Source organism: Podarcis gaigeae (assembly GCF_964106915.1).
Source record: "Podarcis gaigeae genome assembly, chromosome: 10".
NCBI classification, from domain to species: Eukaryota; Metazoa; Chordata; class Lepidosauria; order Squamata; family Lacertidae; genus Podarcis; species Podarcis gaigeae.
Window position 1 is genome coordinate 17,178,910 of NC_139686.1, and position 21,021 is coordinate 17,199,930.

The 21,021-nt window shown below is 41.8% G+C and overlaps 2 protein-coding genes across 51 annotated transcripts in view; one reads left to right on the plus strand and one right to left on the minus strand.

Moving 5' to 3' along the window:
* Window positions 1-21,021, minus strand: part of LOC310826186 (tigger transposable element-derived protein 1-like) — a 1,677,490-nt gene that overhangs the window by 711,398 nt on the left and 945,071 nt on the right. The gene's annotated exons all lie outside the window — the stretch shown is intronic.
* The window catches only part of MICAL3 (microtubule associated monooxygenase, calponin and LIM domain containing 3), a 182,881-nt gene that overhangs the window by 94,950 nt on the left and 66,910 nt on the right, over window positions 1-21,021 (plus strand). For 26 of the 50 annotated variants that reach the window (XM_083699762.1, XM_083699767.1, XM_083699769.1 and 23 more), the window contains 3 exons: window positions 10,579-10,765; window positions 12,526-12,614; window positions 13,556-13,643. In XM_083699762.1, coding sequence (XP_083555888.1) covers window positions 10,579-10,765; window positions 12,526-12,614; window positions 13,556-13,643 — 364 coding nt within the window. Of the gene's footprint in view, window positions 1-1,103; window positions 1,161-3,199; window positions 3,314-4,577; window positions 4,686-9,738; window positions 9,847-10,578; window positions 10,766-12,525; window positions 12,615-13,555; window positions 13,644-21,021 lie in introns of all 50 variants that reach the window. The other 24 variants (XM_083699728.1, XM_083699761.1, XM_083699770.1 and 21 more) reach the window with 2 other exon arrangements.

Here is a 21,021-nt window from a genome sequence, read left to right on the forward strand (position 1 = left end):
TTCTCTTTTCTCCTCCCCAGCGTGCTACTGTTGGGGTTCTCCTGACCCCTACTCCCTAGCCAATTTCAGGGGGAGCAGGGGGTGGAGAGGAGGGAAAACCCATTGCACAAGGGGAAGTCCTTGTGCAGGACATTCACTAACTGGGTTGTTTTGTTAGATGAATCATGCTACATATTTTACCCCAGGAGTTCCCTCCATAAAGTCAGGGCCAAAATAGTATTAGTCACAAAGGCACACTTATTCTGATGTCCGCAATGTAGAAAATGATTTACTTACAGTTGGAAAAACTGGGTCAGGTTCTCTTGCTTGATCTGCAAGAAGAGTTAGCTTCTAAATGGGGAACTTACCACTCAGTCTTGTAAACTATTTGTTTTTAAGGTGTTTTATATTTCATATATAGTTGCATTGACTCACAAAACTAGAAAGTTGCAGGACACACCCACCCACACACACCTATTTTGTCTTATAAGTATGAGCAGGTTTGTGAGTTTCTGGGAGCTACATTTTTATAAAACTATACCTGTGTGTATAGAGGATAATCAAAGCTGCCTCCAGGTGTCTGCATTCTTGGGGCAGGGAAGATTACAGTCTGTCTTATCGTAGGATACCACTGTGGATTTCGCAGGCCAGGGAGCCTTGTTTCTTGTTCACGTTGAGGGGAGCCCAGGCTCTTCAAAATAACCTTTGAATTAAAAACAGACTTGGTGATTACTTAAGCTCAATGGACATATCTCACTTTGTCTCTAAAGTTCTCTAAAGTTTATTCCTCATATTACTTTTAAAACTAAACTAGGATTTTCCAAGGAACAATTTATGGTTTCTTGGGAGCAGTTCCTTCTTCTGCCACCACCACGTGTATCACTGTGTGGCTATTTATTGCTGTTGTCACCATTTACTAACACAGTTTGTATAAAGTATTCTTTTTAACTGCTCTGCACAAAACCTCTTTCTTCACAGCAGCCACATGATCTTTGCAAACCTCCTATGGCTTTTCCAGGACTGTGGTTTTAATGTTTCTCTTGTAGGGTGACTCCTAACTGAATGATGCTATCTTTCTGTGAGTGTGTATGTGGGATTTGTCAAGGTCATTATTTTGCCTGCAGGCAAACAGGGAACTTCATGGAGAACCAGCTGGAGAGCAGAGTCCCAGACAGCAGCGGGTAAAATAGCATGAGCAAAAGCAGCATGAAGAGGGTGTGTGCACTCTTGGGAGAATGTTGTGCAAGCTGGGGGTGGGTAAGAGAAGGCTGGAGAGCTATTCATATGCCAGCATAATACTAATAGCCAGGCTCTACTGAAAATGCTTCGTAAAAATAGTGGTTTTGTGTCTGTGTGGCCTTTGCAGAATTACTTGCCTTGACAGGCTTTTGATCACTTTGAGCATCATGCAGTATGTTTTGTTTTTTTTTCTGTTGGGCACATATTAGCACTTTGAATTTGGCATTCCCCATTTTTCTCTATAATAGGAGATACTATAGTGGAGTAGAAAGGGCCTGCTGATGTGTCGGAAAATATCTATCCATCTATCCGAATCATTATTACCTCGTTCTTCAGCCAAAAAAGCTCCCAGAGCAGCTTACAGATCAATAAAAAGCTAGACAGTCCTAGCCCTCAGGCTCACACTTTAAAAGGAATGACACAAAATGAAAAAGGGATGGGGCAGAAAGAGGAAAACAAGACAATGCAGGAACCAGTTCTTTGTTAGTTCTTTTTGTAAATAATAAAACTATTGTTAGTCCCTGTGGAACACCCTTCCATCCCATGTCAAGGAGATAAAGAACTACACAACTTTTAGAAGACATCTGAAGGCAGCCCTCTTATTGGGAAGTTGTTGTTGTTTGGCGTTTTATCGTGGTTTTTTGTGGGCTGGAAACTGTGGCTGGGGAAACCCAGCCCGATGGGTGGAGTTTTAATAATAATAATAATAATAATAATAGCTGGGATAGAAACAGTTCACATAGCCTGATGGAATGCACAAATAAATCTTCATGACAGTAGGGAGAAAGGGACATTTTTAAGCACCCCTCCACAAAAGCATACAAAACTAAATTAACTGGAATAAGCTTGGACCAATGTAGAACATACAAGGAAAGAGAATGAATTGACATAATAAAGGCATGGATCGATGCTGCAGTCTGCCTGCTCAATATATTTCTAAAAGCTGCTCATCACAGTAAGTAATATTGAAAAGGAACCCAACACAATACAGTTTTGAGGATACTGAGAATTTTGTGTTAAAACATCACTAGCCCCTCAGAGAATTATGCCTTTGCCATGACCCTTTCCCTTCCATGACCCTTCTCTTCACCACTAGCTTGGTATTGCATCTAGTCTCCAAAACAACCAGGTTAAAAAGTTGGAGCGAGGGAAGTGAGGAAGGAAAACCCAGAGGAGAGCCAGTGTGGTGTAGTGGTTAAGAGCGGTAGTCTCGTTATCTGGGGAACCGGGTTCGCGTCTCCGCTCCTCCACATGCAGCTGCTGGGTGACCTTGGGCCAGTCACACTTCTCTGAAGTCTCTCAGCCCCACTCACCTCACAGAGTGTTTGTTGTGGGGGAGGAAGGGAAAGGAGAATGTTAGCCGCTTTGAGACTCCAGAAAGGGAATGAAAGGCGGGATATCAAATCCAAACTCTTCTTCTTCTTCTTCCCTGTGTCCATATTGCATCTGCCTGGCTTCCCTGCCTCTATTCACTCCCTACCTCTCAGTAGTGTGCGTCACTACAGACAGCAAGTGCCCTTCTCCAGATCCCTGTGACACACCTGTATTTCACAGCAACTAAACTATGATGCTGCTTTGGCGGCACAATCTTGGCTCCTTTTCCTGCTGCTGTAGGATTCATAAACCACAGCTTCCAAAGGTCACAGCCCTCTGCATGCTTCCTGAGCAGTAAACCTATTTAAATCAGTGACTTCCAGAGTAGACCTAATTTGGATTTGGCTACCGTAAATGGTTTGTGTTGTATGTATGTCACATCTGCGGTGTGTGTGTGTGTGTGTGCGCAACCTTCATCCAGAGGATTTTGAGCTCTTGTTCCCCTCCTTACCCCTGTGTCCCACTTTTTTTTTAATGCACAAGCATTTAATTAACTGCCTCTGACCTTATTTTCAGCTTTGTTTCTTTTCCTACTGCCATGCTTTTTCCATGAATATTTTTCCCCCTGTGCTCTCTTGTTCATTTTCCCTCACTCATTATTCTGCAGAGACCTCACCAGTTCTTTTCAGATGACCGTGTGCCAGAGCGCACGCTTACCATTGAGCAGAGGGCAAGCCAGCTGGCTGCCCTCCTGGAGCAAAGGCCAGCAACCAGGCATCAGGTGACTGCCTTCCTGTCTGTCTGGCACTTTGTGTCTGCTTGCCGTTCCGTAGAATGGGAAATGAAAGGTTGCTTGGGCTGTAACATGGCTGGCATCAGATGTCCTGTTTTAATGGCTGATGAGTACACTATCACATTGTAGCAGAACACTTTCAAGCACTCTAGGGTAAAACAACAAGATCCAAACTTATTATTCCGTCTTTCCTGTTAACTTACTGTTCCTGCTTGCTGAATCAACACTTAATCTTGCATAGATGCGTCTAGCACTAATAAAAGATGTGTGGCATATGTGGGGAGGAAGCTCCTAACTTAAAGGGGCTTTTGAGAGTTTGCACTTCCATAGAGTAGGGTAGAATCTGTATAGAAAGACGCCGCTAGATTCAATAAGTGTTGGTGGAGCATTGCTTAGCCAGTCTGGAGAAGAAGAGGGTCTGCGGTACGTAACTAGGTTTCAGAAGCAAGGTTCTATAAAATTAGCTTGCTGAAGAGTAACCCAAAACAAATGAAACCAGGAAGTTAACTAACCTCAGAACAGCCTTTATATATAAACCAAATGGGCTTTGAAAACTTGTTTATTTCTTTAAGCAATATACACATTCTTTCTATATGTGCCCTAATTTTTAAACATGTATGTCAGTGCCAATATTCAATCATATATCATCAGTTGCTCATCAGAATTTATTTTCTGACCCTGTGTGGGCTGTTATAATGTATTTCATCTCGTTAAACTCTGGAAGGTCTAATATCAATTGCTTTTATTCATTTTGCCATACAAAATACAGATGGGGTAAAAAGAGACTATTGAATGCAAGCACATGCATTTTGACATGTGTCTTGCTTAACAGTCTTGCAGTCTCTTTTACCATGCAGAAATTTTAGAAAGTTGTTTCTTTTCGACCTTCTTACTAGGATTTTTTGGTATTGCTTCATGATTAGAATAGAATTCCTCGTATTTTATTCAGGATACATCTAGCCCACAGTTCTTTATAAATCCACTCATTTCTAAAACTTGAAAGACAAGCATCAGGAAGGTCATTCACAGCTGAAATTAGTACATGGATTTGCTGTTCCACCATTCCCTCCCCCCCAAATATCAATGTTCTGAACTTTGGCTGGGGAGTTTAAAAGTAGTAGAGCATGCCCACAGTTTTCCTACGTCACTTGCAAGCTACAAGATCTCTGCTGCCTGTCTCACCCGCCCCTTCCCAAAAGCTCCTATCTATTTTAAAATGCCGTCTTCTGACTTTCTCATCTTTATTTTGTAGCCAGAGATTGAGCGATCTCGTCGATCTGTTGTTGAGCAGTGGGAGCTCTCCCGCAACCTCCGCTCTTCCAGTCGCCCTTCTTCTCCCTCCTCTGACTCCCTCAGACAGGTAGCATGGTGTGGGGCTTGAGGCTGCACCCGGTTGCACATCTTTGGCCTATTCCATCTCCTGCCACTTGAGAATGCCGCACTGGATAAAGCTAGGCTAATAAGTTCTCTTTGCCTTGGGTGTGGCTGAGCTTAGCCTGTGTGCCTGCAGAAAGGCTTGGGATTCCTCTCTATCCTGGTTATTCCAAGGCTTGTGAATTTGGAAATGGGGCATATCCTTTACACCTCAGAGTTACTGATTGTCTGGTAGGAGAGAGAGCAAACATTTCACAAAGAATATTGTATGTCTCATCCAGAACTGGCTTGTTCTGCCTTCAGATAAGTAAAGGCATACCCTGGAATGCACTCACCCAGTTGGGAGGTGTGTTGGGTCCGAACCACCAAGCCATAGTTTGATCATCAGAAGTTCTTTGTGGGCTTAAATGCTTCTTCCTCTGCTTTCTCCTGCATCTTCCTTGGGCTTCTTCACTTCACTTTCATTTCCTCCGTAGCTATATCTTGGTTTTATTATAATGTTTTGAACAGGTGCTGCCATAATCACTTCTCACTATAATTCGTTCTCAAGTTGGCAATTAAAGCCAAGTTCAGATTGTGGTTTGAGTCACTCAAATGAAAACAAAATTAGGCTAGCAGTAATTATGACCTGCTAGTTTAACCATGGCTTCCCAGTATATCTTTTGCTATGCGGGGAAGGGAAGTGGAATAATGCAGACTGCTACTGACCACCAAACCATGGTGATGTTGGAACTGGACCATTGTGTCAAACGGCCATTTCTGACTACTAAGGATCCCCCAATAAGGCTTCATTGTTGCCAAGAGTGGGATTCACTGTGTTGTCTGTCTCTTAACAGCTGTTTCTAGCACTGGATTTTCTGTGGCCATTGAACATCTACATGATGAATAAATGCTTGTTTGCTCCTTCGCTTTGAGGATGTGATTCAAACCACTATATTGCTTTGTGTGTCTTATAATATAACAGATTAGTTGTGGTTTGATTTTTGAACAGTGTAGTGAATACTGAAATGCTTGCTGCTTGCCTCATCTAGATTAAGGTTTAAGGGATTTCTGATTGTTCTATAGGAAGAGCTATACTGTATTGGTCATTGTGTCACTAAATGTTGTCTAATTCTTCAAGATGGGCATGGGGAATGTGGACACCTGTCTGTTGTAGAACTAATATTTCATTTTAAACAATGTAGTCTTGCTCTGAGAATTCTGTAGGGTTTTTATGGGAGAGGTGGATTAGATTCAAATCGATGTTAGGCAAATGTAGTAATCTTTAGTATGGGCAAGAAGCACCATCCTTTAGAGCAGATAGTCCCCTCTGTCTGCTTGTAGACCTTGAAGGCCTTCCCTTCAAAAGAAAACTTGTGGACGACAATAGACCTGTTTCTGACAAAGCAACCACATTGCCTCTCATTTGGTTTCCCATATTGTCCCCTCTACTTGACCTAGGGTAAAAAGGTAAAGGTAAAGGTGCCCCTGCCCGTACGGGCCAGTCTTGACAGACTCTGGGGTTGTGCGCCCATCTCACTCAAGAGGCCAGGGGCCAGCGCTATCCGGAGACACTTCCGGGTCACGTGGCGAGCCAGAGCCGCACACGGAAACGCCGTTTACCTTCCCGCTGGTAAGCGGTCCCTATTTATCTACTTGCACCCGGAGGTGCTTTCGAACTGCTAGGTTGGCAGGCGCTGGGACCGAGCAGCGGGAGCGCACCCCGCCGCAGGGATTCGAACCGCCGACCTTTCGATCGGCAAGTCCTAGGCGCTGAGGCTTTAACCCACAGCGCCACCTGTGTCCCCTGACCTAGGGTAGAAATAGGCTAAAAATTCTCACAATTGTTGGAAATAGGTCATGGAATCCCCCAAAGATCTGCATTGGGACAGTTTATGAGGAAGTCTGTATCTGAAGAGATTTGTTTTGCACACAGTCCACACACAAAAGAAAAAAATAGAAGAGGCTGTCTTAGAGACAATAAGACTGTGTAACTTGCCCACAAATGATCTGGAAGTGATCAGTGAAAGCCAACTTTGCAGATGGCACCAATTTATAGAGCATGATGAAAACCTGAGCAGACTATGAAGAGTTCCAAAAGAACATCTCCAAATGAGGTGAAGGGGCAAAAAAACGTGCTAATAAGTGTAAAGTGATATATATTGGAACAAAACATTCCAATGCTGATTGAGTCTAAACTGGCTGAGACTGTCCAAGAATGACAACTTGGAGCTGCGGTGGAGAGCTCAGTGAAAACTTGGTGCAGCAGCTGCGGAAAGACAAATTCCAATATTGCAGAGATGGATAAGTGGTGCAGAAGAGGCACCAAAATACCAGTCAAGAAGTTGGGAGGGCATTCCAGGCAAGGCTTGTATGTTTGGGGCCTTTTAATTTAGAAAAGAAATACTAAAGGAGACACAGTATAGGGTTATAAGATGATTATATACTTTTCAATGTCTACATGGCATCAAAGTGGTTTACAAAACATTAAAACCAGTTGCACAACCTTGTTGAAATACAGAATAATGAAGAACGTACCATAATTGAAATACACAATAAATCCATCCCATTAAAATGTTAAAATAGAAACACGTGATTAAAATATGGAATAAAACTATCACATTAAAACCCCACAGCAATTAAAACAGGAGACTTGGGTCAAGAGATGAAAAGAATGCCTGTATAAACAGGTGTGCCTTCAGAGGCTGGTAGAATACCAATATAGATGTGGAATGCACTACCCCAACACCTGTGCCATCAATAATACATGATGCGGGGAAAATGTGGGAATGTTTTTCCCTCTCATAAAACTAGAACTCGCTTAATGAAATTGTCAGTAACAGATGAAATAAAGCGTTTTTTTCACACAATATGTAATAAACTTATGGAATTCACTTGTGTCATAAGATGTGGTGGTCAATGGCTCAAATTGCTTTTTTAATGACTTGTTCATTTTTTAATTAAATTTATATATCACACATCATACGAAGATCACAGGACAGTTTACAACATAAAAACACAAAATTCATGACACAATCATAATAAAAACAACAACAACACACACCACATTTAAAAGGCCATAGATTGTTTAACAGAAGGCCTGGTTGAAGAGAAATGTTTTTGCCTGGGTCTAAAAGCAGTCATGGACGCGGGTGGCACTGTGGGTTAAACCACAGAGCCTAGGACTTGCTGATCAGAAGGTCGGTGGTTTGAATCCCTGCGACGGGGTGAGCTCCTGCCCACCTAGCAGTTTGAAAGCACGTCAAAGTGCAAGTAGATAAATAGGTACCGCTCCGACGGGAACGTAAATGGCATTTCTGTGCGCTGCTCTGGTTCGCCAGAAGTGGCTTAGTCATGCTGGCCACATGACCCGGAAGCTGTACGCCGGCTCCCTCGGCCAATAAAACGAGGTGAACGCCGCAACCCCAGAGTAGGCCACGACTGGACCTAATGGTCAGGGGTCCCTTTACCTTTAAAAGAAGTCATGAGAATTTACACAGATTCATGGGGTTATGGATCTTTCAAAATGTGTAGATCTATCAGCAAGTAGCTGCAATTTGAAATACCGTATCATTTGAGAGTCCTGTTGACTTCAGGCCCTCCACCTGACCAGTCTTCTGGACCCTCAGGTCTATTCTTCTAACAGAAAGGCCCATTAGTTGTTAATAATGTATCTACTTAGGTAAATAGAAGGACTTGCTGATTTTACTCTCTGTTCTTCAGTACAAAGTGCATTGGCTTATAATAAGCGGAATATCTGTTGTTTTTGAAAAGGGCAAGCTGTCAAAGGTTCTTGAGCTGAATTTGATATTCTGCTTCCTTGCTGAGAGGCCAGGCAACCCTCATCTATTTTCCTCTCCCCATAAACCTAAGGGAGAATTTGGGGGGGGGTGCAGTTATATGACTTGCTAGGTGGGACTGTGTGTGAAGAATCTCAGTATCTAAGGTTCTGTAAACTTAATGGCTTGTGCTCTCCCCCACCCCCCAATATATTTCTGAAACACAATCCTATCTAGTTATCATTTTGTGTTATACGGTTTGCTGCTTAAATAACAGTTGAAACTAATCATGTTGTTTTAATAAAAATAAGCAAAGGCAGCCATATTGGTCCATAAGACACTCCCCTCGCAACTTCCATAGTAAGGAAATACCTTTTTAAGGCCAACCAAGATGTAACAAAATAATGAGCAAGCTTTTGGGTTCTCCAGCATTCTTCATAAGCTGGATGTAGGTGAGAAAAAGCCTTGGTTGGTGTTAAAACGACAGTGTCTGCACATTGGCCTCCAACCTGAGATGGGGTATGAAAAGAGATAGTGGGCTTAATATCCAACTGGGGAGATGGGGATGAAGAAACAGACAGTGGCTATGGACACTAGTATTTTTGCAGCCCTGCAAGAAAGAACATATATCTGAGCATGCAAATTTATTACACCCCTCTTTCCCTTTTAACTTCTCCTCCAGATACCCTTTCCCCAGACTATGTAATTCCTCAGTCTGATTTTGGATATCATAAATAGCCATGATATCCCAATATGGGTAATCCATGCTACCTCATCCCTGAACCCATAGCACTCTTAGTCACCTATTGTTGGGGTTTCCGTTTGGGGGAGGGGGTCAACAACCAGCAGCTCATGGACTAGATCTGACCCTATGGCAGGACAATGTTCAGCTGCCAATCTAGAGATAAGCATGGTGTTTGGAAAGAACATGGCAGCTCTTATGGGAAACCTTTGTGGGAGATGGGGTTAGAAACACGTTTCATCTCCAACGACTCTCTGGCAAAAGAAAGTCTCTGACCCAGGGTCTTAGAGTGGCTGATTACAAACTGCTAATAATTTTATTTAGTGCTGCCCACACCAGTGGTTGCTGAGATCACTTGTTTTGCTGGTGCCACACACGCTTGTGTTGTCCACTGTCTTGGCATGGTTTCACCCCTTTCTGCACCTTTTTTGCCATTTTTTTCTTTCATAGTTTTCATCCTGAATTTATACTGTTTCTCTTTCCCCTCATTTTCCCCATCCATCTTACCTCCCCCCACCCTCATTACCTTCATCTGGTAGAAGTATATAAAGATGTATACAGGTGGCGTGAGCTCATTGGCTGAGCAAATAGCCAATCAGCTTCAAAGGAAAGACCAACCCAAAACCCTTCTAGACAAGAAGGAACTGGTAAGAGAATGATGTTCAGAAGGTGATGAGTATTTGTGATTAGAAGTTAGACAGCTCTTCCTTAGATCCTCAGTAATATGGAGCCTTTAGTTTTCCCTCAGTGTTTAGTTAAAGGTAGCTGATGTAAGCACTTCCTTGCCTGTTCCTCCACTTGCCCTTGTGGGTTCTTGAATTCTTGCTATAAATAAAATGGATAGTACACAAAAGATCTGTTGCTGAAAGCTTTGGTGTCTTTGGAGTAAATGTGTGGAGTTATCATTTGACAGTGGTTGTTTGGAGCCTAGCTTCAGTGGTAATGTGGGAGGAGGATGATTACTATCATAATTGTGTGACCATTTCCACAATTCGTTAGTTGTGTACACTTGGTGTCTCTCATCAACTTTGTGAGGTATGTCATCATTATTCCCATTTTAGAGGCAGGATGTGTGGGAAAGCTAAAGCTGAGAGAATTAAAGAATTTTTAGATCCTTCAGTTCTCCCATATTCCGCCAGACTCTTTATTTTCAGGTGGTTGGATGCGACACCTTACGGAGGGTGTTCCTTGGCTGACCTTTTCTTCCTCATGTTGGGGCCTTGGAATTATCCATAGGTGCCTGCTTAGTGTTTTTGCTGAAACGTCCTCCATTTCCCTTTGAAGGATTCCAAAACAATCTAATGAATACATATGGCACGACAGTGGAAGTAACAGTAAGCTTGTGGCTCAGTCTAGACCTTTCCTTGTTGCTGCTTTAGGGTTCCTTGAAAAAAGAATTCCCTCCGAATGTGGGAGGCAGTGATGTCTGCTACTTCTGCCACAAGCGTGTCTACGTGATGGAAAGGCTGAGTGCTGAAGGCAAATTCTTCCACCGCAGCTGCTTCAAATGTGAATACTGTGCTACAACCCTGCGCTTGTCCTCTTATGCCTACGACCTGGTGGATGGTAAGTGAAATTTACCTTTTCCCTTAGGAGGGGATGGGCAAGAGCTTCAACTGATGGGTTGCAATCAGCAAAATTGTTGTGCAGGTGACTTCTACTTGCATAACATAACTTCCCCTTCTCCTCCTCCTTCCCCCCACTTGTGTCCCCATACCCAAATCTTCTCTGGGGGTTCCCACAGGCTTCTGGGACAGAGTTTCTTTTGGGGGGGGGGAATCAGGGAGTAGAAGGAGAGGGAGTTCCATTGTACAAGCTGAAGTCATTGAGATCACAACATAACTTTTATTGGATTCAGCACTTTGACTTAGAAATAACCTTCAGGATTCCATATATCTTTAGTATGGTCAGGAAATTATTACATCACTGTTTGGCCCACTTCAGATACATCACCCAAAATTATTATTGTACAAGAGGTACCGTATTTTTCGCTCTATAGGACGCACTTTTTCCCCTTCAAAAATGAAGGGGAAATGTGTGTGCGTCCTATGGAGCGAAGACACCATAGCCCCGCGACCCTCTCCCGGCTGGAGAGGTAACGTGCGGCTATGGCAGGAGGCTCCATAGCCGCACGTCACCTCTCCAGCCAGGAGAGTGCGCGCGGAGCTAAAGCAGCCCCCCGCGACCCTCTCCCGGCTGGAGAGGTGATGCGTGGCTATGGCAGCAGCCTCTCCGCTGCGCCTTTCCGCTGCTCCCTGACCTGCTCTTTGGGGCTGGTGGTGGGCTTCCCTCCGTCAGCCCCAAAGAGCAGGTCGAAAGGAACCTGAAGCCTGGAGAGCGAGTGGGGTCAGTGCGCACCGACCCCTCTCACTCTCCAGGCTTCCAAGGTAGCCGCCTGAACGCACCTTAAACGGCACCTTGTTTTAGAGCAGGAAAACAAGAGGGGGAAAATTCTCCCACTCTCTGCGCAGCGCTTCCTGCCGCTTCGCTGAAGGGGCGCTGGGCAGAGAGCGAAAGAATTTTTTCCCCTTGTTCTCCCCCCTCTAAAACAAGGTGTGTCCTATTGTCCGGTGCGTCCTATGGTGCGAAAAATACGGTATTTGTAGAAACTAAAACGCACATTGTAAATACTGCAGTCTGAAGCTGTTTGAACTGAGAGTTGAACTCCTCTCCATGCTCAGGATTTTGTGTGCTGCCAGAGATTATGGAAAACTCAGAGTGGGAAGCCATTACTCTTGTATTTCCACCCATGGCTAGACAACTGCAGCATCATGTAAACAGGGCTCTCCTTGAATACTGTTTAGAAGGTTCAGCAACACATTGGAAGTTCTTGCAGCACCATACCACAGGCTAATTTGCATCTGTGAGATGATAACTTTTGAATATTTGTAGTTAGAAATCACCTGGGTGACCATAGTACATAGATTTCTGTTTGGATTGGTCACTTCTTGGTAAGCAGTGGTCTGTTTGGAGTTAATGCCCAGCCCTTTCCTCTTTGCATTCATTCTTGCCTTTTCCACAGCACTTCTGCCAGATTTCCATGTGATGCAGCCTTTGTTCCTCATACAGTGCTGCTTTGTGTGTGATACCACGCAAGTTCCCCTGGGATGTTCTGGCTATTGGTTGGGTGCTGGGTAAATGGCTATCAGGCACCCTATGGAAAATCCATTTGTTTTCAGGAAAGGAGGAAATTAACGTGAATGAAATCTTTGAGGCATAATTGTCTCCATGTATTTTGTATGTGACAGGGCAGAGGAGATACAGAGGAATTGTGGCATGTAGTTTTTGTCTTTCTCATTACCATTTCCCCCTTGCTCTATTTGCAGGAAAATTCTACTGCAAGCCTCACTACTGTTACAGACTTTCAGGTTATGCACAGAGGAAGAGACCGGCAGTGGGCCCTCTGTCAGGAAAGGTAGGCTGTTTCCTTGCATTTCCCAGATGAGACTGCTTTGCCATTTTATGTTGGGAAGTGGCTTTGGGTTGTTTGGAAGGGGGAGAGCAGTGTTGCAGAATCTTTCTGAATCCTATGTGCATTGATCTTGCCTGCCTTTATTAGCTGTAAACTCTTAAACAGAACACATAATGGAAACTTTTTATCAGTTGTTGTTTTTATAAATTTGTTGGCTTACCAAAACCAGGACAGCAGTGTTTTTATAAATTTGTTGGCTTACCAAAACCAGGACAGCAGTGTTTTTATAAATTTGTTGGCTTACCAAAACCAGGACAGCAGTGTGTCTGGAGAGAGAAGATGAAAAGCTGTGCCAGTGATGTGCAAATAGGCACGTCGCCATTCATATTTACTTCTGTCTATCCAAAATCCAATTTATGGTGTTGGATAATAAAAATAGGTTCTTTTTATCAGGGGACTATTGAAAAGTACTCATACCCAAAGAGTGGGAATTTAATAATTAAAACATAAAAATAAATTAAAGTAAATACTGCCTTGAGAATATATGTAATAGCTGATCGACTGGACAACGATTACATTTACAAAGTAACATGAATTCATTTTACTTATGCAGTTAATTTTTTGGCAGTTGGTTTTACGGCAAGTAGTTCTTCAAGGCAATACTATGGAAAAATGATACATGTGATACTATTATTTTTTGTTAAAATCAGCTAACCCCAGGCATGCCCTCCATATGGCTTTACTTGAAGAAGCAGTTAGATAAATAACAAAGATATACTGAGAATGTGTGTCCAGATCTGGAATATGCCTGAATAAACTAGGGTTATTGTTTCTCCTGGATCTAAAACCATAAAACCACCTTTTGTCTTTTTGCATTTGCTCACTTTTAAATTACATAAATTTAATAACTGCATCCTTCCTTGCCTGTTCCCCCCCCCCCCCAGGACAGCAAAGGGATCCAGCAGGACAACATGGCGGCTGACGGTGCCGGACGTGCAAACTCCATCTCAACTTCGTCAGAGAGGACTCCAGGTAGCTCTGCTTCCTTGTTTGGCAGGGTGATGCAGTACTCGCTCCACCTCTTTGACAGAGTTAGGGTGGCAAGCCAGCTCCTGCAAAACACAGTTTCCTCAGTTGGGCACCACGTAGCCCAAAATCCTTTGGACTCCTTTTTCATGTGCCAGCTGATGGCTTTTGGAGTCCCCTTTATCTATGTCCAGTCAGAGGTTCTTGTGCAGATAATGGGGGAGTTTTTATCAGCACTAGGATATTAATACAGTAATAACAACTTTTGTAACACTGTGTAACATGTGTGCAGGAGGAAATTAGGGGTTATGTGGTGGTGGGATTACATTATGGTTTGTAAGACAAAGCTGCTGTTCTGAATGCTGTCCAGGTAAACACAGACACCCAGTTCAAGATTTCTTGGGTAGGTAGAAATAAATTAAAAATTGCTAGTCATACCCAGAACAGACCAATTGAAATTAATGGACACGACTAACTTAGCTTAATTAATTTCATCAGGTCTACTCTGAGTAGAGCGTAGCTGGATGCAACCCTTAGTCTGCAAAATCTGCATTGCTGAGTGAATTAAATATAGCATTAGCATGGTATGAAGAAGTCCATTGACTGGATTTCTGTGTTCACCTGCAAAACTATCTTCTAGTTCTCACCAACATGGTGTCTGAATAGCAAAACATCAAAACCTTGTTGATACGTTTTGAACCATGCCTGCTATACATTCCTTGTTGTCTTTCACAGCCTTTAACTCTGGGTGATCTTGGTGTTGGCAGGTTGTGGAAATTTCTCCCAAATATATGCTTTGCTGTTCTGGACTGGGGCTGACAAACCAAGCTGTATGCTGTTGAGGGCATTCTGGTTAATCTTAAACTTGATTCCTGTCTCTGTGTGAGAGAGAGCGATAGACTCAATTTGTGCCACAAACTCTTGTTTGGACGGACTTTTACTTTGACCTTTTGGTGATTAAATTTGAATAGCACTTGATAAGAGGCCAGACTGGATTCTAGTTGCGGAATCTTCCAAGCCAAACAGATTTAGATTTTATTTTTTTATGTAGAATTAAATTATATAGCCGTAGTCGTGCGTAGGAACTAAACTGTTACCCTTCCATTGGCTAAACGTTTCTAAATAGTATGAAAAGATCCAATTGAAGGATCATTCAAGATATGTTTTTTCATTTATTTATTTTTAGTTGTGTGCACTCAATAGCATTGTACAGTTTCTGTATTTGTGTGGCATTTCCCACCCAGAAGCAAAATGAAAGAGATTTAATATTTAAGTAAGCTCTGAAAAACATTTTGTATTAAGCAAGTCTTTCAAATGTGAAAACACAGCTTCTTGTAACTATTGGATAGGAGTCATTTGGCTGTGGAAACACAGTTCTGGAATTTTGCACTAATTAAATTGCTTGATCAGAGATTGGATGTGGTTGTTCAGATAACTTTTAAGAGTTCAGACTCTGAATACTGCTTGTGTTGAGCTTCTGCCTCTGTTGTCATGAGACTGACAATCTTGCAGAAGTTGATTGCAGTTGGAGTTGCCAACTTGGTCTAGCATATTTCACCAGCTCTTTACCTTGTTAATTTCAGTTTAGCAATAATTATTCTTGGCCTAATATTGTAGTGAAACCTGTCCTACATTCCCTGTAAGCCATCTAACTTTTAGTTCTAGTTCCCTGCTGGTCAGGGCAAAAAGCAGACAATTTTTGGCTCTCTGCTGAGTTCAAAATTAACTTGAATGTATAAGTTTGCTAATCACTCAAAGAGTATGGGAAATTAATGTGTATTTTCATAGGAGGCTGCTAGAGGAATCTCTATATGTTTAAAGTTTAAGATCAGGACTCTTTCATGTGTCTTTGTTTACATATACCTATTTATGTGTCTATAGATATTGTAATCTCTACAAAGTAGAATCCAGCAATAATGAATTGAATAATTAATTCTGGCCTTTGTGTTATATAAGCACCATGAACTATTATAATAGTTAAAGACAGTGCTGGGGGGAAATATTTCAGATAATCAGAAGCCAGCATTTTATGTGTTCAGAGCTGATAAAAACGTTTCAGTCCCTGGATTCCAGCTGAAGTATCCTAATCAGAGAAGTTTCAGACTTTGGCAGTCCTCTGCGAGGCTGGTCTGTCCTCATGCAAACTCTGAATTGCCATTGAGGTAGAGATATAATTCTATTAACTGCATGTTTCGGACACTGGAATTCATGCAGAGATTGGCATTTCATAATGTGGAAAACGATGGTGATTTGAAAAGGGGGAAAATGTGATTTTAATAGAATGTAATTGGATGGTAGTGGGGGAAGCGGAGAAGTGCAGTCTTGGAACGAATAGAAATCTGCACCTCCCATTGGCCTGTGTTCATAGTCAGCTGCCCATTCCCGTGGAATAGGTAAATGCATGCTAGTGGAGCCGTGCTTACTCTATTTGCATGTTTCAAACAAATCTGCAATCAGTATTTGCTTGGTTACTATGAAATTTTATGTCGCCTCCCTTCCCTACTTGTTGGCGAACTTGAATAGTGGAGAAGAGAGCTCTTCTGTACTGAGGCATTAGAATAATGGTCAGGAAACAATAAGCACTTTTTATTGTGAGATAATTTCGCTCTCTGGCATGTGTGGCTCTTGCATTATAGGTGTTTTGTGACTTCCCCTATTCTGTTACAAAGGGGGAAATTAACTGATCTCAAAGCTCAGTATTTAGCCATTAGGATAGGCCAAATCTTCTCTTGATGTCCACCTCCTGGTCTGCCCAGGAGTGTGTGTGGCACATGTGAGTGCTTTAAGTGGGTTAGCTTTTGATGTTTGCTGCTATCCGGTTACACTTCTTGCACACTGTCTCCCAAACGTGCAACCCTTTCTGCTGGTGCAGGGGTGGTGAAAGCTGTGACAGGCGCTTTCTTGTGCTGAACTCTGGCATGCTTCGGGCAAACTCTGTATTACGCCTTTTTCTTGTACTGTCTTCCTGGGATTTTGTGTCAAGCACTCTCTGCATTTGCCTTTGTGACACAATTGCTGCTGATGCTGGGCGTGGAAAAAAATCCCTTGCTTTTCAATGGTTGTATTCTGTAATAGTTGTATGTCTCTTGTATTTTGGAATGTTTTACAGTGAGTGTCATTTTTTATACATGTCTTTTTTTTTTTAACACGGAAGTATTGTTCTTTCTGCACTTCGTTGTAAATGTCTGTAAAATATTTTTGAATGTATTAATCCTCCTGTGGGTCCAGTGGGCTTGGAACAGTCTCTTTGCATTTTGCCCTTACAATTTTATATAAAGGCGGTTGGTTTTCACTCAATAACTTTTAGGGGTAATGAAATTAAGGTAATTCACCATGAGCTAGGTCACTGGAATGTTACACACATAGTCAAAAGCATTCTAATTAAAAAAAGAAAAGAAAAGAAATATAGGAAATTGAGAGAATTTGTACTAATATCCTCCTTTGAAAGAGGGGAAGTAAATAGTATTATCAGTGGAGTATATCTGTCCTTAACAGTGTATATTCCAGTGAAGTAAGCTAATTGCACTATAGTGAGGTGGCTGGAATGTGGCAAGTAATCATGAAATACTAGGACTTAAATATGACCTTTTTTCAGACTAACAGTCAAATCTTGGAACACATAGTTGCTGTTTTTAGTGGAGGCCAGCACTCCACTATGGAATTTGCAGCATTTCACATGGACAGAAAGTTGGGTTGTAGGACTTCAGTTGCTCTTTCATATACTTGAAGGAGCTTTTGATGGGTGTCTAGTAGCATGCACCCATATCTGCAGAATGCAAGCTGAATTTGCTTGTGTATTTGTTTTTAAAACACGGGAAGAGGGAGAGAGGGTGTAATCTTTGATCAGTGATTAGAGGTGCTCTATGCTCTTCTTTTATCAGTGATTAGAGGAGCTGCATCTTCTATTCCCTTTGATGCCATTTTGGCAGACTCTTCTTTCCTACATAAAAAGGTGTATCAGTAAATTTGTTCCTTTCCTCAATAGAGCACTGAATAATTTTGTTTAAAAAAACAACAGAAATTATATTGTTGGTTGTAACAAACATATTGTTGAATCCTGAAACTGCATTGGTTCATCCAATGTATACCAATGAGAAGCATGAATTGCCATGGAATTGCACAGGGAGAAGTTAAGACATATTTCTGTGGGCCATGATTCAGTATAAGCATGGTTAAGCTCTGTATTAAATTGTGCTAATGGTAATGTTACAACAACATACCTGCAGTATAGAATCAGTGAAGAATGTCCGTATATATGTAATTTAATAAGATTATATAATGTCTCCTGGACACAAATTTTAAAATATTAGCATACTACCTTTAGTCTCAACAAACCATGATCTGAATGAATATAATTCTTTGTTTTTTGACATAATAACTAGTGTATAAGTATTTTTTTTGATTCAGCGTATGCTTTACAAACTATAAATTGTGCTAAACTTGATCTCAGTTAATATAGTTCCTTAAATTATTATTAGCTGTCGCCCTGGTTTAAAATGCACTTGATAGGTAATGCAAAATTCACTTGCCCCAAATTTGGCATGAACTCTGCCAGTACTCAAACAGCACCAATTTCTGTTTTAACAGAACATGTTCTTTACAGAATTAATCATAGGTTAGCAAACATTTGGGCTGATGTGATACAATTTTCCACCTTTTTAGGAAGTCTAGAGACGGTCTTGGTAACCTTGCACAATGAAGGCAGCATTTGAGAAGTTTTTTTGAAATGTTTTTTGAAATGTTGCTTGGTTTTTACTGTGTCCACTGCAGCAAGATAGCAACCATTTTTAAAAAACTCTGCAGGCCAATCAAAACTGTGTGCAGTGGATTCTGAACAAGTAGGAATAAGGATACAGTTCTTTTTCTAAATGTTACTGTGGACCTGAAGCTGGGTAGAACAGTGGGACTCCAGGATTTATGCCACATTATGTGCAGACAGACCCAAGCAAGGTTTGTCTCTTCAAAGAGGTTAGGATTATTTTATATATTAAAGCAGCCACCTGGAATTTGATGGCTGCTCCACAAGAGGCCCTAATCAGCATTAATTGCACAATAATAGATTGGCTCTATTGTGTAGTCTGTAAACAGTGTTTCCATGCGCTCTGGCTTCCGACACAGTGTTCCGCTGTGCCAGAAGCGGTTTAGTCATCTCCTGTACAGAATACCAGTGTATGGTTGCATTTCTTGTGGCCTGCACTGAACTGCCATAATGTATGGAATCACTTTTAGTATGAAATCAAAGGTCCCGTGTAGCTGGAAGTTTACTGTTAAGCATGCATGTTGAATGGCTGAAGATAGTGTCCCTACCCTGTGAAAAATAGCCTTCCAGAATTTAGCTTGGAAGCTTTCTTGAGAGACTGTTCCTAGACCCCGTTGCATCCCCTTCAGTGTTCTTACTAGGTTTTTATGGTGGGATTGATGTGGAGGGAAGAATGTGTCCAACCACAGGGCACATGAGGAGGCAGCAAAATGAGGAGTCTGGACATGGTGCATCAAGGGAAAACGATGCACATAGGAAAATGCAGTGTTATGTGCTTTCAAAGTGAACATCACTTTTGAATAGCTACAGGGAAGAAATGAAATGTAAAATTTATACAATTGTTGGGGATCCACCATAAAATCCTGTTGAGAACACTTTTTTCCTGGGAGAGATGAAATTCCTTTCTCTTGTCCTTTCATCCCTTCTCAAACCTTGTAGATGATAGTGACTTGTATTGTTATTTGTGTATATATGCATTTCTTGAGGGATGATGTGAGTTATTCTGAGTATTTTCTTAAACAGAATGCAATATTACTTGTGTGTCAGCGAAAAATACCTTAAATCTCGTAAGAAACGGGTTTTGTTTTTTCCCCCTCCCAGCAATTAAACTGGGGTGTGCTTAAATGCCCCCTATTTTGAAATGCAAAATCCGAGGGGAAAAAACATCCCCTGCTTTGAGATTTAAGCTGTGGCTCAGGGAAGAATGGGAAATGTGCTCTGAAAAGCCTCACATCTCAAACTTGAGATGTTGTACCCTTTTTTATTTTTGTTTTCTTGCCCTTACTGTGGTGGTGCAGAGTTGCATTTGTGTTCAAATTCTGTAACTTTGGAACTCTTGTTGCTGTGAAAACAATACGTTTTTGTGCAAATGTTACCTCTTCACGTTAAAAAGGGAATAAATTCCAAACAATCTTTCTGAGGTTTCAAAAGTTTCTGAGTTTTTCTTTTCTACTCCATTGTTTATCTCCTTTGATTCAAGCCTAAAGAGGTGGGGGATGAAGACTTCCTGGAGATGGAGTTTCTGCAGTTGGTCCATTAGATTGAAATTAAGTGTTGGCTAGTGCTAAGAAAAATATACTTTAGAGTAAGATTTGGCAGGACAAGGATTTGCTTAACATAATTCAGAGCTTGCATTTCCAGTTTATGGTTCTATAGTATGCATGGAGTCCCGAGGCAATAAGATGCCTTAAAGTAATACATTGGTTCTTCTTAGAGGAAAAATGAGAACTTTGACCAGCAGCCAAAAATTTGTCCAGTGATTTCAAGTCAATATATAAAATTCAGCCTCTGTCCCTGTTCTCTTCGACTCCTTGCACCCTGCTTCCCAATATCACATGTCTTTAGGTCCCTTGCCTGCTGCCAACAACACATGTATTTCAAGGCCCAAGATTGAGAGGTTTTTTCCTACGGTAACTACAGTATCTCTCTCTTTCTGCTAAAGTGCATTGCTGCTAATATTCTCATTGTTGCTAACAACATCTTCTAAACAATCAGAATGTTTATGAACATCCTATTACCTCACAAGCTCAGCAAGTTTCTTACAGGAGAAGGTAGTGATAGCTGCTCATGCTCTAGCCCTCATACTGAGAAACAGAACCTAGTATGTAACTATACAGAAAGGGACAATCTTGATTCTAAATAAATGGAGCAAGGATAGCAAACGTGGTACAATCCAGATATTGTTGCACTACGACTCGCAGTATTTTTGACCAATGGTCATGCTGGCTGGGGCTATTGGGGGTTAGAGTCTTAACAATATCAGGAAGACACTGTGTTGGCTAACCCTGAACTCCATCAAAGGTGTGGAGCAGATTTAACCTCTTCCTCGGTGTTCCCTGAGTGAACCCCCTTAATTCTAAATAAGTATGTAAGAGCCATTCACTGCTATTGAGAGAAGTAAAGCACTGCACTAAGGGAGCCAAACTTGTCTTCCACTATTGATACCTAATGAGCTGTTCCTCTAAAACTGGGGTTTTTCATGCAAGCCAAGTGTGGATTTTTGCACAAAGTAACACAACAATGTTTGTGCATGCACATGTACACAAATACACAATCCTTCCAGTGCACAAGCCCCTCCCTTCCATACTACTAAAGAGCTGGAAACATGGAGGACAGGTTTAAGGG